This window comes from Phoxinus phoxinus (genome assembly GCF_949152265.1).
Source record: "Phoxinus phoxinus genome assembly, chromosome: 10".
NCBI lineage: Eukaryota > Metazoa > Chordata > Actinopteri > Cypriniformes > Leuciscidae > Phoxinus > Phoxinus phoxinus.
In genome coordinates, this window is record NC_136885.1 from 17,727,508 (window position 1) to 17,745,510 (window position 18,003).

An 18,003-nucleotide genomic window follows, 5' to 3' on the forward strand; every position below is an offset into this window, starting at 1 on the left:
CATGCACACTTTAGTTTAGTTTTTTAACCAATTAGATTTTAAAATGTAGATGTTTGAAAACCGCCGAACTGACCCCAAACCAGCCCAAATTTTGTCCACCCGCCCAAAGCCTTTTTTACCCGCACAATCAAATTCAAAACCGCCCAATTGGGCGGGAACCCGCCCAATCTGGCAACACTGACCACCAGTGAACGCGCATAATGATTGACAGGCGGAAAACACCTCAAAAGCCTAAAAAAATCACATTTTTATTATATTGGAAAGAGACTGTCAAAGACATGAGCGTGGGGGGAAATAACCCCCCCAATATTTAAACCATGAAAACTCCCCCAATGTTCAAACCAAATCTACGCCCTTGCGTGATATTTCAGGACAGTTATTTCAGTGATGGTTGGATCCTGATATTTTAAATCTACTCAAGCAGTATATCTTACACTACATTTAAAGCCATGTGAAAAATAAGTACACTTTGGCAGTACTTGAGGAAATAATACTTTAAAATAATATCCTTAAGAGCGAACAAATATAATGTTTTCATACACTTAGTTCCATGTTATTTACAATTAAATGAACATGTAGTTAAAATGTATATACATCCAGTTAGTTGATTAATCATTACTTGTAAGACTAATTTGTAACTTGATAATTACTGTTTTTGAAATGGGGTTAAAGTGTGTTGCCGAATGTACAGACAATAATTTTTGACAAACTAAAATATACTTGAATGTTATTTCTATTGAAACTTGTATGACATGTATTTAATTTAATTAACACATTTGTAATGATGAACTTGCAATTTAGTACATCAAATAACACTGCAGATACAATTGTAATCAAATACTTGTGCTTAAGTGTGTTAGTTAATACATCGAAATTAGCAACTTTTTTAACAAGGAAATGGCTTCTTTAATTGTGAATTAGGAGTGTTTGTGGTGCAAGAATCAATAACAATCTTGGTATAGAATAAAACTAGACGATTAAAAATTCTGACATTGCACCTTCAATTCATTCAAAATGATCAGCAAATTTTTTTAATCCTTAACTGACCCAAGCTTCATGCGCAGTCATCGGTGAGCTGACAAGAACACTTTCTCAGTGACTGTATTCCAGTTTGCACACTTTAAAACATTAACAGACCCCAACAAGCTCAAGCTTTTTATTAAAATTTAACACCACAAATTATGGTCCACTTTTTGTATTAAAGGCAATAGGCAAATAAAAGACTCAAATGAAAAGATAAAATCAAAGCGTAATTACAGAGAAAAATTTAATTACAAAAGGCTTTGTGATTTTGTTTACTCCAGGGTAAAGATGCCGAATCCTTGTACATCTATATCGCAAAAGCCAAAGAGGCGTCTCTCACAAGTCCACACATACAAATAGACTCAAGTCCTGACCTGTTGTTTATCTATTACTGAATCTGCCTTTCCAAAAAACTAAATCATGTTAGGATGATCTTTACACAGTCTCCTCTAAAATAACCTCAATAGTGTGAGGCACATCCTGACCTGCCACTACAGAGATGTTGGGAACATTTATAGAGGGCATAGTGATGGTGGGCATGCTAAGGTTAGGGTGCAGGAAGACCACAGAGTTGCCTTCCTCTGCCACCAACATGCCCTCCTGGATCACAGGCATGGCGGACGAGGAGGATGGTGAAGATGAGGAAGACTCCTGTACTAAGAGGATGGTCTGTACTGCTGCATCATCATCCAGCTGTGCAGAAGGATCCACGGGGTCGTTGGCGTGCAGACGCATGTGTTTGTCGAGGTTGGGTCGTGAGCGGAAGGCGGTGGGGCAGCGAGGGCAGACGTACGGGCGCTCTCCGCTGTGCACACGGGCGTGCTCCGTTAGCCTCGCTGCTACACTGAAGCTTTTACCGCACACCCAGCATGTGAACGGCCGCTCGCCGCTGTGAATGCGCTCGTGATCCTGCAGGTGCGGAAGCTGCCGGAAACGCTTCCCACAATGAGTGCACTGAAACAGATGTGAGAAAGTGTGAAAAGATTTTGATGATGAAAGATTTTCGGATTATGACTGATGATGTAGACAAGATGAAAATTATATTTTTATTACAAAGATCTGGCAAGATTCTTATGAAAAAAACACATGAAAAAATGTATGCCGTAAAAATGTTTTGCAACATGTAAATGTAAATAAATAAGTATAAAAGCAAATAAATAAGCATTAAATACATTTGATCTACTATTTAATAGCTTAGGTTTTCATATTTTATGTTGATAAAATCATTTTTATTTAATTTTTTATTAATTAAAAAATATATATTATTTGTCTCTTATGCTCACCAAGGCTACAGTAATAGCAGTAATATTGTGAAATATTATTGCAATTTAAAACACTTTTTTAAAATATTTTAATATATTTATAAATGTAATGTATTTCTATGATGGCGACGCTGAATTTTCAGCATCATTACTCCAGTCTTCAGTTGCTGTTGCTTTGATGCTCAAGAAACATTTCTTATTATTATCAATGTTGAAAACAGTTGCTGCTTAATATTTTTGTGGAAATGGTGATATTTTTTTTAGGATTCTTTAAAGAATCGAAAGATCAATGAACAGCATTTATTTAAAATAGAAATATTTTGTAACATTATAAAGGTCTTTACGCTTACTTTTAAACAATTTAATGCATCCTTTCTGAATAAAAGTTAATTTCTTTCAACAAAAAGAAAAAGTTAAATGTACTAATTATATGTACTTGAAAGGGTGTATATATATATATATATACACCCTTAAAATGGATTAGTTTTAATCCATTTTAATATTATTCATATATATATATATATATATATATATATATATATATATATATATATATATAATATATATATGAATAATATTAAAATGGATTAAAACTAATGAATGACATGACAAAGTGTTTAAATTAAAAGACTGATTTTCATGACAAAAACTAAACAAAAGATTATAATAAACATGAAGGAACAGCACATATTTGAGCCATTCAGGTTCTCTCTTTCCTGAAAGAAACGTACCTCAAAGGGTCTTTCGTTGGTGTGCGTTCTCATGTGAACGGTGAAGGTGGACGCATAGGCAAACTCCTTCCCGCAGAACTCACAGGTGAAGCGGCGCGGGGCGTTTCTTTTGCCCAATGCTCCACAGCAGTGAGCCACGAGGTGCTCCCCTAAAGCAGCACTGGAGGCGAAGCGTCGTCGGCAGGGGGTGAGCGGGCACCGCAGGGGTGTCTGACCCGTGTGGGAGAGGCGATGCAGGTCGAGACCATCCTGAGTCACACAGCGATGGCCGCACATATCGCACTCCAGCTGACCTCCCACCTTGCCCCTTCCCTGACCTTTATATCTGCGGCGTCCCGTCTCCTCCCCCGTGCAGCGCTGCAGGTGTGTGTCCAGCACGGTCTGATTCAGGAACTGAGAGCCGCAGTTAGGACACGTCTTTGGTTCTTTATCTACAAACAAAGACAAGAGGGATTGCAGGGGTTTGAGAGTGGGGTAAGATGTGTCACTAGCTTTGTTTCCATCCAAAGTTGTGAATTTAACTTTGCAAAAAAAGCACCATATCATGCGTTCACAAAAACTAAATCATCACTTCATGGGAAACTGGTGCAAATTCTCAATAATAAAAATGGAAGATGCTGCAATCGGGAAAGTCACCGTAGCTCTTTTTTCTAACATAATAAACTATTTTCACCTCAGAGAGCGCACAGATGAAACAAACACCGTCATTTTATCTTTAGTTCGGAGGCGGATGCCTGATGTGTGGGAACACAATTGTGTGTGAGTTGAGTTCTGGGAGGTAATTATACCAAATCATTTTGATAACAGACTTTGGCTCAGGCATTTCAGAATGACTAAAACAACATTTAAAATGCTGTGCAATGAAATTGGTCTTCTGGTTAGTCCAGTTATCCAATCATATGATCTGATGAGACAAAGTCACGAGTTTATTGTTGCGCATCAAGGAATTATTTGGTAAATGTGTTTCCATCGTAGTTTATGCGCATGTCTTCTTAATGGATACAACTAATTATCTGCCTTAATTTATATAAAATACACTTTACCTGCATTTTAAGATTGTATGCGCAAATTGGTATTTTCTTTCAACTTTTGATATCCCAAAATACCATAAAAATACAACTACTAGCAACTGTGCAACCCTTTTCTTTTCACATCACCATATTTAGAAAGGGCCCATCAATAATTTGCAATCATTTTTTGCACGCTTAAGTACATTTTCTACATGCAGGTATAAATGTATTTTATATAAAAGCTAATTTATCCAGGTTCATTATGAAATGTCAATGCATTAAGCCATTAAAAAATTGGGATTATTAAATTAACTATTTTATCCACAATGGTAGCTGTGGGTAAGTGTGCCAGATGCTTCAGGGTAAACTGTACCAGTGGCTCTTCTAACAAATGCTATTGAAATATGAATCATTGACATTACCTAACAATTCAACTTACCAACACACTTACTAATGTGGGGAAAGTTGTGCCAATGGACCTTTTTGTTCCTGAGAATTCAAATTTCTATGTCCATATGTTATAGTCACTTTCTGTGTTGGTTTTACTTCTCTCTCATTTCTCCTTGACTAGAGGACAACTTAAGTTAAAAGTGGCCAACTTACCCTACTCGCATATAAAGTGCTTATCTACAATAAGAGAAATGGAGAGCCACACAGACCCTCTAGTCCTTGGCTTCTGATGTATCGCACATGAGAGATACTTATGTTTATGCACAGGTTTCCTTACACACACTCAAGCAAAAATACATCTGGGGCATCTTATCAAATGAATAAAAACAAACACCTACTGTTTGTTCCTTATCTGAAAAGAGGGTTGCAGACAAAGAAAGCAACAAACTTGAGCGCACAAAAAGATCCCCCTATTTTACACAGTACCAATCAGAGGGAGGGCGGCTGATAAACAGACATTTCGCAGAATGCATACGCAGGAATAACAGCACTTTATGGGGGTCACGGGTGATGTGATGTTTAGATGCAGAGCATTCAAACTGTCAGACTGTGACTGCTTCACTGACCTTTACAGGCTTTTAAAAGCTTCTACTAAGCAACCCTGCACTCCCTTGTTTACACCTATATAAAAAAAATGATCCTGCTTCATTCTCTCCCTCTGCTTAGCTGAAGGGAGGAACATCTGCGGCAGGGGACTGATACATGTAAGAGGCTCTGATCAGAGGTGATAGTGATCAGTAGCTGATCTTATCAATACACACACAAGCCATCCTGATCAATGCGACCTCTGACCCCATCTATTTACTGGGAAGGAATCGATGAAAGCTCATTCATTTGACAGGTCTGTCAAAGAGTTGGTGTGTGTGTGTGTGTGTGTGTGTGTGTGTGTGTTCAGATACACAAACATGAACCCAGACAGAGCTGTGCAGAATTGAGTGAGTTTGTGAGTGTATTAGGGATGTCCATGATCATTTACTGCATTTAATATATATATTGAATAGCCATTACAAAAAGTAGCTTTAGAAGCCTATATATATAAAACAATTAATGTCCCCCTGTAGTCAATCATTTGGTCCCTTAAAACTAATCTTTGACCACCAAAATGACATATTTCAACAAGAAAATTAATTTCTTCATGCTTTAAAATAGCTTGAATGTAACTCTACACCCTTGCCTGATTTAGAATACCCAGTATATATACACACACACACTCTGAGTATATACAAACTCAGTAAAATGTACATATGTATATTATATCTATATATAGAGAGAGAGAGAGATAGAGAGAGAGAGTGAGAGATATTAACCAAATAAATTACATTTTCTTATATATTATATATTATATATATGTGTATATAATACAATACAATAATGCAATTATTATTTTTATATACAGACAATACATAGACTTCTAAAGCTACTTTTTGTAATGTCTATTCAATGCTTTTGTCTGTCACAATGATATAACGCCTTTGAAATATCTTCATTTGGAGCCTTTTCTCAGCAATTATTGATATGCGCTTAATTTAATTAATCGGTATATTGTTTAATTAATTTGATTACATTTTTAATCAAACGACAGCCCTAATCCTAACGCATGAGCGCAAAAGAAATAGTGTGTGAATGAGAGCTCGTAAGGACAAAAGGCTGAATGTGTAATTGTTTCCTGTAGGCTGACCTTGGTGGATGAGAGAGTGGAGGTCCAGCTCTTTGCGTCGTATAAATGCCTCCCCGCACACATTGCAAGGGAAGGGATGGCTGGTGTGTAGGAGTCTAGAACAGGGGAAAAAATAGAGAGAAAATGAATAAGAAAGGCTGCATCTTGCAATCCCTGGAGCCAATCCAGAAACAATCGCCATGTGAGAAAAGTCACGTTTAAATTACCCACATTTCATAAGGCACACAGCCATGCACTCGCATAAAGGTATAATTAACATCAAGGAAAAATAATGCAGCTTCAACTTTGAGCTGAAGAAACGTCATTAAACATAGGCGTGCGGGAGAGTGGCAGCCTCTATAAATGTCTTGAAGCACACTCGCATGGGATTCAAATCACCAGGGTCCTTAGTAATTATTGCTGACATCAATAATTACTGCTCATATTTACTTCTCAGTCTCATGGCAATGTCATGCAATGTTTAACCAGAGCCCACAGTAAAATTATTTAAAAAAAAATATATATATGTTTAATTGACATTTCAATTAAGAACGCAATTTCAGTAAATGACTGACATAAGCTTATTAGCTGTATCAGTGCTCTGGACAAATTAAGAAACTTTGATGTTTCAGAGATAATAGCCCTGTACTAATGCAGCATTAATGTGTTTTACTCCTGTGCCACAGAGCATTCTGAAAAATTCAGTAATGAAAGCCCCTGTGAATAGAGTTTAAAATAATTAGATAGGCATTGTAATCTTACATAATGTATTATAAAAAGGCAGTCTGCAATTCTGGTTATTGAACTTGTCTAGAAGAATTCAACTTATACCAGGGTAAATAACAGCACGTTCAAATGTAGTCGAAATGCTGATGACACTGAAATAGCTGCAATCGTGTAAGGGAAAGAGATATATCTCACATTAGACCATCATTAAGTACTTCAGTAGAAAGCTTTCACTCTGTCGATTCTTTTTTTCATCGGCAGCTTCCTAAGTGTTCAGCTATGCAAACATTTTAATATGAAATTTTTTTTCAGTTTTATTTCAAATTACATATTAATTTATGGCTAAACAGCAGAAAAACTAGATACAGAACCAGAACAAAAATGTACATGAAACACTATTATTGGTGCCAAAACATCAACAAAGACTCTCATAGATGAACTATTCTGAAATATAACTTATGATAGCAACATTTCTTTTGTGTTTTCTGTACTGGGAACACTCAATCGTTCAACTCACCCCTCATTCATTTCTACTCATTTCTAATATGCTGATTTAGTGCTCAAGAAACATTTCTTATCATCAATGTTGAAAACAGTAATGCTGCTTAATATTTTTTTTCAAGGTTCATTGATCAATAGAAAGTTTAAAATAATTAATAGCATTCATTTTAAATAGAAATATATTGAAACATAATAAATGTATTTCCTGACAAATTTGATTTATTTAAAGCATCCTTGCTGACTTAAAAAAAAAAAAAAAAAAAATCTTACTGACCCAGTTATCCACCACCCTTTTCTCTAGTATTATTTTACCATTTTTCCAGCAGCAGAAGCAAAGCTACAAACTATAAACACAACAGTGAGATGCTGAATGTCCAGGGTGACTTTAGTGATCCTGTTCTGATTTCAACAAGATTCACATTGACTGGCTGCCAAATAAAGGCATTGCCAAATACATCACATGGGTGTCAGTGGGAATTGTCAGAGGGACTTGTTTAATTGATCACTTCTCTAAGAGACTAATCAGACCTCTTCCTGACGTTGTATGGTTTGACAGGCAAAGTGTTTCTGGTACAGAAAAACCTGTAGGGTCACAGACCGTAACAAGGAAGGGCACGAACAGAGCTTGTTAACCAACAGAAACATCTCTGTGATTGGTCTGGTGTCATCTTTAGTTCCCACTCAAATAAAATGTCCTTTCCGTTGCACAAAAAAACCTATACGTAATACTTTCCATGTTTACAACTGTATACATCATTTTCACTATACACACAAAATGCATCCGTTCACACGCCTCGTAGTTCAGCACCGCAGCGAGCTGTCATGATAGACAGGAGAAGAGGCAGCTTTCCGTCCTCTCTTCCCACACTGACAGCTAGTTTGAGTTGTTGTTTGAGAAAGTCTGGCATCGTGGTGACGCTTACTTACATCATTACTCCAGCAAGACATGTTGATGCATCGGATACTGACTGACTGCACGGTCTGAACAAACGGATCAGATTTCATCACTTGCTAAATCACAGTGCGGACAGTCGCTCCTAAAGATCGGATTTGAAAACCAAATCGGTTTTGTAAGCAGCGCCAGACAATTTAGGTTCTTGCTGACTACTTATACCTTTTCATCTCTATTTACAGTCAGATATAATATCAATCATCTCTGGGAACAAGCAATGGAGGAGGATGAATATATTTAAAGAGACAGTTGTGTCATTCTAAACAAAGGCTGTTTGATCTGTTTGAAAACAAAAGAAGATATTTTGAAAGTTGTTTTTTGTCAAGTGTTTTGGAACCCATTCACTTCCATTGTACAGACAAACTAAATTTATTCTTGAAAATATATTATTTTGTTTTGCAGAAGAAATGCATGAAAGTAAGCAAATAATGAATTTAGATTTTTGGGTAAAACGCGCACAGACCTGTGACTCTTCAGCTGGGACTCAAACTTGAAGCTGGCTGGGCACTCTGGGCAGATGTGTAGATGCCCATCACTAGATTGTCCCCTGCCTTTCCCTCTGCCTCTGACCCTGCGTTCCTGAGGTTTCCCCTGGTGAATCAGCATGTGCCGTTTAAGTGACGTCGGCTGGAAGAAGCGCTTGTCACAGAGGGGGCAGTTGAATATGCGGGATCCTCCGTGGGTCAGGTTGTGACGCAGCAGGTTGGCCGGAGTTGGGAAGCTCTTTTTGCAAATTTTGCAGTTGAAGAGTTTCTCGCCCGTGTGCTGGAACACATGCTCACGCAGGCGGCTGCGCCGTGTAAAGCCCTGGCCACAGTGTGGGCACTCGTGGGGCAGGGCGGTGCGGGACCAGTCGCGGCTCAGCTTGGCGGGGGCCTCAATGGCACCGTCTCCAGCTGCTGCTGCTGTTGACAGAAACACTGTTAATGGGGAATCTAAACAAAAGAGACTGTCCATGTAATATCAAATTCATTTGATACGTTACAGGCTTAAACACTATGAACATTGTGAAATACTGATTAAGTAATGTACCATATCACAATCTGTCACTATCAGATACCAGATATTTGTAGTACTTAGCAAGTATCAGTTTCACATATTAATAAAATTATGATAATAATTCAGAAAATTACGTTTTTCACTTTTTTTCTTTAATCAAATAAATGTAGCCTTTGTGAGCATAAGAGCATACATTTCACAGACCCCAATCTTTTGAAAAGTAGTGTAACATCATACATTTAATATGTTCTTGCGAGCTGTGGATCAAAAATGTCCAGATACATAAAGTTGGCTACCCTGCAAAAAAGATCTGACTCTATGCATTCTATTCAAGTTAGTCTATTATTTCTTTCTTTTTTGTTTAAGCATTTTAAGCAATTACTTTATTTCTTATTTTCTATTACAATAGTATCTGTAAAATAGAATAAAATAGTTATAATTTTTATCATAGTTTCTGATCAGTCACTATAAAGCAGAATAAGACTATGCTTTATTTTTTCCCTCTTAGAAATATTACACAGCTCCCAGAACCCAAATTGAAAACCTCTGATTCAAGTAATTAATTTGGTACTTTCAAAAACATAATTAATCAGTAACTTTAAAACTTTTACTTAAAGGGATAAACTGTATAACTTTCATTCTTCAAAGGATCATAATAATAATACATCCAATTAAAAAAAGGAATTAACAATAGTAACTAAAATGGATTGGTTATCAACACTCTACAAAATAGAAGTTTTATGTTCTGCAGAAGAAAAGATATTCATGCAGGTTTGGAACAACTTGAGGGTGAGTAAATAAAGTCAGACTTGGCTAACTAGTCCTTTAAGCATGGTTTTCAACAATTTCTCAATTGTACAAAAGTTCTCTTCGGAGTTACTTAATGTACTCAGGTCTGACTATTTTAAGACCCAGCGCAGCCTAGAACCATAAACATGGAGTTACATTATCAGTTAGAAAACCACCCAAACAACAGAGCATGTACGGATATCCTACTTAGTAGCGTCTCTTTGGAATTGTGTTGTGCACTCAGTCTGACCTGGTTGCCTGAGGTTCACACCGTCTCTGGGTTTCACAACAATAGCTGGAGCTACAGAAGGGTAGAGTCTGCTTTTCACTTCAGCAGCGGGTTGATGTCCCGCAGCGGTGTTCCTATGCTCCCGGCGATGGTACAGGAACTGAGTGGTGCTCATGAACTCAGCCCCACACTCAGTGCAAGTGTGCAACGCCGCCTCCAGGCCGTGCTCGGTTCTGCGGTGTATGGCCAACTCCTGATCGCTAGTGAAAACAGATCCGCACTGATGGCAGAGGAAAGCAGAAGAGGGTTCCGTCACAGATTCCTCAGCGGCATTACTTTCCACCTCTGCTTGGGTCTCCTCAACCACAGTGCTCATTTCCATCTCCATCTTATCAATGACCACCTCCATTCCTTCGTCCTGCTTAGCTCCGTCTCTTTCCTCCACCAAAATCTCGGTGCCTTCCACCGCAGGTTCCTGCTCGGTCTGGAGAGCCTCAGTTCCTCTCATTCCATCACTGTCCAGCTCAACCTCCACATGTCCTACAGGGGTCTCAGTTATGGTCTGTTCCAGAGTGGTCACCTCCATTAGGCTCTGGCCTTCTCCCGCTGTGGCTAAAAGCAAAAGTCCCTCGCCTGGGGCCTCCAGCATGGTTGTGGAAAGCTGTGGAATGGAAGGTGGTGCCTGCTTGGGTTCGTCCTCCACCTCTGAGCGGTGCTGCTTACGGTGATAGAGGAAAAGAGTGGTGTTGAGGAAGCCCTCTCCGCACACCGTGCACCGGTGTATGGCGTCTTTCAAGCCATGCTGAGTCTTGCGGTGAGTCACAAGCTCTGGAACCATACTGAAGCTTTGTCCACACTCCACGCAGAGCAAGCTGGAGGGGGGTTTGGCCTTCTTCTGCCCCCTTCGCCTTGTGACGGGGCTGTTCTCTTGAGCCGAGGTCTCCACGGGCACAGCTTCCTGGGTAACCGGGACCTCTGGAGGTTCATTGTGGACACTGTCGTCTGCTACGCCCTGCTGAGAGATCGCAGGTGTTGAAACTCGTTCAGAAACCTCCACAAATACTTGACTAGTGCTCTCCTGTCCTCCTTCTTCTGTCACCTCCATCTGTTCGTGTGCCTGCTCAGCGTCCTGATATTCTGGCTGGCCAGGTTGGGCTACTGTTTCAAGACTTTCTTCACTCTGTTCTCCTCCAGGACCCGTCTCAAGGCAGCAGCCCATCTTGCGATGCTGTTGCCACAGTGACAGAGCATCAAAGAGAACCTCACAGTCAGCGCACTGGTACAGAACACGCGGAGCATCGGACTGAAAAGTTTTCTTCTGTGCTAGCAGAGTAGACAAATCAACAGCTGTCTGAGTCTGGATCTGGGGAACGGACATAGCCTGCATCGCCACCTAGTGAGATGACAGAAAACATACACATCAAGTTAGTTTGAATTTTTATTTTTATTTTTACAGTAAAAAAAATGCTACTCTTAACTACACTTAATTGAATAAACCCTTCTAGGATTTGCATGTTTGGATTTCTGAACTATAATTCATTTTGACATATATGGTGAGGATAAAGTAAAAAATGTCAGGGTGAAAAAAGGGAAAAATACTATAGGGAAAAAAAGCCTCTTAAAAGAATTAAATAAATAAAAAATTTAAACTGCTAGGTGAATACATCTCTTAAAATAATAATTTGACCTTTTGCAACAAGGCACAGTTAGTTCAGATTATAACATGTGGTGCGATCATATACGACTAATAATATATATATATATATACATACACTATATCGGTAATTATATATTTACATTTTAAATTAGGTTTTATTCACAGCTTTTCATTGTGGACATTATGTCCTCTTGTACCAGCAAACTCCTTTAATATTTTATATATACTAAAATGTACAAACAGGTTCAACTTCTCCCAGAACACAGTCACAGAAAGGAAACCGGATGCCGAATGTAAAAATCCACTCAAAGAGTTAGCTCATGTCACACTCAATTCAAGCTAACATTCACTGTTACTAAGGGCACGACGTGGGGGTCCGTGCTACCGTTATTTGACGCAACCGGCTGCGACAGCCTATTGAACTGCCATGGCACAAAACTCTTTGTGTTTTTTTTTTTAATAGTGTAAGCACCCACTTAAGCCATCTTGATGAGAGGGTATTAAGAGTAGAGAGGATGACTCAGAGAGACAGGGAGGTTTTGCTGAGGACATCCATAAACCGGATGGGCAGATGCACTTATGTTGTATCTATTTTCAGCGTGGATGTTTCAAATGAGATAAGAGCAGATGGAGATCTAAAAACAAAGTCAAAGAGACGATGACACTGCGAATGGGCAGAGCAGACTGCAGCCGCGTCTCGTCCACCAGCTGATATGGAGCAGCATTATAATCAAATACTATTGATATAAAAACATGTAATAATAGTAAATAAACAAAAACAAAAAAATAACTATCTTCACGTCACCTCATGTCCTCATCTGGCTCTGTGTCTGAGTCATAAGTGTGGGTCTTGTTTTTGGATATACTTGAAAATCAATTAAAAAAATGTATAAAATTTATATTAATCTATTAAATAGTTGTTGTTTTTTGCCTAACAGGCCTAAACAGCATTTTTAGCATTTTAACATTTAATAATAATTAGAAAACATTAAAAATATTATTATAACTTTTAAGTGAACTTACATAAACCCATTATAATAAATGTCACTTTTAAAATGTATTTGGTAATGTGTCTGTCAACAATCTATAATATTCATACTTGTTTCCACATACACACCTAAAAAATGTACACATCTGTGTAAAAACATACATTTATTGTATGTGCATATAATATACACAAAGAAATATAAATGTGAAAAAAACTGGAGGAAAAAATCAAAAGTAAATAAAATACATAAAAACCTTGATATAGAGAAATAGTTATAGTTGTGTGGGAGGCCTCGTCTGTAACAACGCAATAATGAAAAAGGCACATTTTCTCATTTGATTCACTTTTTTCTGAGTGGTGATTTGCCACTTGTTTAAAAAGCAGAAAGACAGAAAATGTCTTTTTCAACTGTGACTAATAACTAGCTTGAAGAGAGCAATTCAAATCATTATAAAAACAGTCAAGCATGAATTCAAACTTGACTGTTTTTACAACAACTACAGTAAAAGTGCATACACATCAGAGCGTAAAAGACAGAATCTCAAGTGCCTAATTTCCCCCCTGTAGTGAAGAGGCAAATTAGAAGCTGCGCAAAATAAAAACCTTACAAAAATCCATTAGCTTACAAAATGATCCTTTTACATATCCTTTCAGTTCACCATTCAGGATTACGAGAAGCTGCTCTTCAAATTTTCTAGTCTATTTGAGATAATTATAGTTACGAGTTCAAGGGGTTTAAAGGGAATAAAATAGATTACATTTTTCACTGGTTTTCAGGAAACGCATGTTAATGCACCCCATTTAGAGATAACGCTGAGTAACACCACAGAGAAAAATGATTATTTAATGAGAAGGAATTTGACAAATCTATCTATGTCATGTGACTTCCTGTGTGGGCTGACGAGTTTTATCAGAAAGATAAAGCTTTGAATTAGTTTAGGGGTGAAGTGCGTGTATACCTGTGACAGACCAGCGGCGGCGGCTGCGGCCTCGATAGGCGTCTCATTGGGCAGGAGTTGTGGAGTCTCTGCAGTGCAGGTCATCTGATGTGCAAGCACTTCCTCTAGTGTGGGAAACTCCCGATAGCAGGGAAAGCACATGTACACTGAAGACGACTCCATGCCGGCTGGAAACAAACAAGAATACGTTGATATAAAACAATAATACACATTTATATGACGGGTAGAAATGAAAACATTTGATAAAAGGGTAAAATGCTAAAGGTCTGATTTCAATAACAGCGCCCTCTTTTGATGCAACAGAAAATGTCTAAAATCTTTAGCACTTAAAGGGATAGTTCACCCAAAAATGAAATTTCTGAAAAATGAAGACATTCTGAAGAATGTTTGTAACCAAACAGTTGATGGGCCCCATTGACTTCCATAGTATTTTTTATTTCCATACTATGGAAGTCAATGGGGTCCATCAACTGTTTGGTTACAAACATTCTTCAAAATTGTTTCTTTAGTGTTCAGCAGAAGAAAGAAATTCATACAAATTTGGAACAACTTGAGGGTGAGTAAATGATGACAGAATTTTCATTTTTGGGTGAACTATCCCTTTAACATTCATTTAACAAAAAAAGAGAAAGATAACTTGTAGAAAGTTTAATGCAATACTTTTTTAGACAACATTATTGTATTCAACATTAATATATTAAGTAATTGATATTATAAATAAAGTTATTTTACCTACAATAGTAATTTTTAAAAGTTTTTTGCCTGTAATGTAGGCCTAGGTTTTTTTTTTTTTTTTTTTTTTTAATAATTAGGCTATTTTATTCAGCAATGCATTAAATTGATAAAAGTTAAAAGTAAAAGTAACTATTTTAAATAAATGCTGTTCTTTTGAAGTTTCTAATCAGCAAAGAATCTTCAAAAGTTTCAGTTTCCACAAAAAAATTAATAATAAGAAGTAGGCTAATCTTCCTTGAGCAACAAACCAGAAACAAATTTTTTGGCTGATTCGGCTGCATGCCACACCTCCATGAGGTGACAGGAAGAGCATGGACTGGATTGTTTTAAGAAAGAAATGAGGATGAATGTGAAATAATAGATGGCATTGCAGATGGCAAATGAAATGTTTTTACAGCATGTTATCAGTGTTATCATGAGGGGGCTGAGCACTACATGACGTGCAACTGCAAACTGTAGTAAAAACAAAGCCATGCTCATCAGTTTCACTCGGCATAATTTATTAAGACAGCACAAAAGACTAAATTACAGCTGAAATGTCACAGAGCAAGCTTAAATGGGAGTCAAATTCATCCTGACAATCATAAACATACAATTTGAATATAAACTAAAACAAAGCTACACCTACATGTATGTAAACAACAAAATCTCAGATGTGGACAGTAACAAAGTACATTAACTTGAGTAAATAAGTAGACTTTTTGAGTATCTGTTGTTTACTTGAGTATTATTTTTTTCTGGAAACTTTTTTACTTTAACTTCACTACATTTGAAAGACAAATATCATACTTTTTACTCCACTACATTTATGTCAAGGTTCTTGAGTAGAAAGTAGTAACGTCAGTCAGGGGATGATTTTGGTTGGAAATGAAAGTCGGGTTGACGTCAGAACTCGACTGATGTTGGTTTCTGATGTCGACCCTATTTTCCTTTTCAACCACAATACAACGTCTGTCCAAAATTGGAGAATAACGTCACTCTGAAGTTGGATTCTGAAATCCACCTGTCATTTTCAACGTTGGGTTTGATCTTCTAAATGCAAATTTTGTCATTGTTTTGGAGCAGACTAGCTTATAGATAAAAGTAACATATTCATACTAAAAGCCAAAAAACTTTAAATAGGGCACTATTTGAGGAAACAGCCATTTGGGTGTCCAAAACCATTGTGGACGTTATTGAGTGCCCTTATCCAATCTCACATTCAATCCCAATACTGGAACTGTGTTCTAGAAATACTTTTGATATTGATATGAGGGTAGGCAGGAATAGATTCAGAGGCATAAGGTACTGTAAGTTTTACATACAACAATAATAAAACATTGCAGACAAAAGGAATCGCCGGTGCAGCACAGCACGTCTTCTTAAAAATAGTTTATTTAAGGTGCACAACAATGACTAACGTTTCGATGCAAAGTTACATCTTCATCAGAGTCCGATCAGGACATCAGGACTCTGATGAAGATGTAACTTTGCATCGAAACGTTGTTCATTGTTGTGCACCTTAAATAAACTATTTTTAAGAAGACATCTGTGCTGCACCGGCGATTCCTTTTGTCTGCATTGCTTTGTCCTTCCCTGGTTGCACCGGATTGTTGTGGATTGCAGAAGCGCAGAGAACCCTATTTTTCATTAATAATAAAACATTGTTTTGACATTTGCTACTGAAGTACTTTTAAAAATGAGTACTTCTGTACTTTTTTTGTACTTTGTGAGTAAGTCTATACAACTTTTACTTGTTGTAATAGAGTAATATTTGCCCAGTAGTATCTGTACAGTAGTCTGTACCCATTGACTTCCAAAAATACTATGGAAGTCAATGGGTACAGACTACTGTTTGGTCACTGACATTCTTCAAAATATCTTTCTTTGTGTTCAGCAGAAGAAATAAATTAATACAGGTTTGAAACAACTTGAGGGTGAGTAAATGATGACAGAATTTTAATTTTAAAGTGAACTATCCCTTTAATGTCATAAAATAACCGATTTTAATGAATCTCTTGAACTTCTATAATAATGATAGTAAACTATTAACTATATAGCAAACCCCTAAACCGGTTAATTAACTACATGGGGTTCTCTCTTCCTCCAAACTTGTGTTACTCTTGGAGGATGTGGATGGACAGCAGTACGACCACAGCACCCGACACAAGCTAACTAACACCGGTTAGCCAACAACCTCAACCAGCGGGCTATGCTGGCCTGCTAGCTTTTAGCCTGCTAGCTATAACTAAACAACAGTTCATATGTTATAAATATATATTTACAGAAGTACTGTCTTTGGTTTATTGACCGTTATGTGTTCAAAGTGCAGCCGCTGTGGGTGCTCGGTCGCGCTCAAACATTGAAAGCATAGTGCGAGCGAGCGAGAAGCGCCGAAGAAGGGCGGCACGCGCTTCTTCGGTGGTAGTTTGGCGGAATCCGCCCGTTAGCAAAGGGCGAATGTCTCCCCCAGTCGAGTCTCCGAGACGTCAGGTATTATTAAATTACAGAAACTGTAAGTAACCTTGGATTACTCGTAAAAATAAAAACATTGTTCCCGTTGTATAAAATAAACAACTCACCCATTTATGGCCCAGTCCTTCGTATCTGTCAGAAATGTTATTTTTGAACGTCTCAACAAAGCGCGATTTCATTGGTCCACAGCACTTTTCAACTCCACCAATAGAATTCCTCTAAAGGACAGCGGACTTGCAAAAAATGCGTCATCTGGGACTCTGCGGGTTCAACATCACAGTAATAAATAACATTTTCGGTGTTTCGGTTTTGGTCGAGAATGGATGAAAACTGTACCAAAGTCCTTTTCAATGACTGTTCAGAACCTTTATAAAGAGATCACTAGAAATTTATCCTTTTCTACTCTAAAGGGACTTCATAATGGTTTCCATTATCTTTCCGAGGCCTTGTAACTGTGCTGAGATATTCATAGAGAGGAAAAACAAGACTGAATATGTAAAAAAGATAATCTATTATCAGAACTTTTTCAGAAGGAAGACTTAATGCTCTTGATTTCAATATATCTTTTTTTAATCAATTGGATAAAACATTGTTTGCCCAGGATAATTTTATATGGTTTTATATCACCAATGTATTATTTGAAATATGTGTCGGATTAAAACTTAAACTGTTGAATTATTATAATTCATGTATTTATTATCACTAGAAGCTTGGAAATGAGCCTTTAAGCTTAATTTCTCTGCACTCATACTGTGGAATGTTATAAGAACACGAACAGGATACATTTAAAAACAATGGTTTCTGTTTGATAGGGGAATTAATTTTGTTTCAGATTTGCTAAATAGTAGGCTAATGGTGAGATTCATATCAACAATTTACTT

General features: G+C 37.5%; 1 protein-coding gene across 2 annotated transcripts; it reads right to left on the reverse strand.

Annotated features, from left to right (window-relative positions):
- Positions 1–706: 706 nt before the first annotated feature.
- On the reverse strand, positions 707–17,590 carry znf574 (zinc finger protein 574). 2 transcript variants are annotated; one of them, XM_079624876.1, is made up of 7 exons: positions 17,230–17,590; positions 13,934–14,100; positions 10,351–11,722; positions 8,776–9,217; positions 6,155–6,249; positions 3,017–3,447; positions 707–1,977 (listed from the first exon to the last, which is right to left on the reverse strand). In XM_079624876.1, exons 1-7 carry the CDS (start codon positions 17,231–17,233, stop codon positions 1,459–1,461), a joined length of 3,030 nt encoding a protein of 1,009 aa, XP_079481002.1. In that variant the 5' UTR covers positions 17,234–17,590; the 3' UTR covers positions 707–1,458. The 2 variants fall into 2 exon arrangements, with proteins under 2 accessions (XP_079481002.1, XP_079481003.1); XM_079624877.1 differs by having other exon boundaries at positions 739–1,977; positions 8,776–9,214; positions 17,230–17,291.
- Between the last annotated feature and the right edge of the window lie 413 nt (positions 17,591–18,003).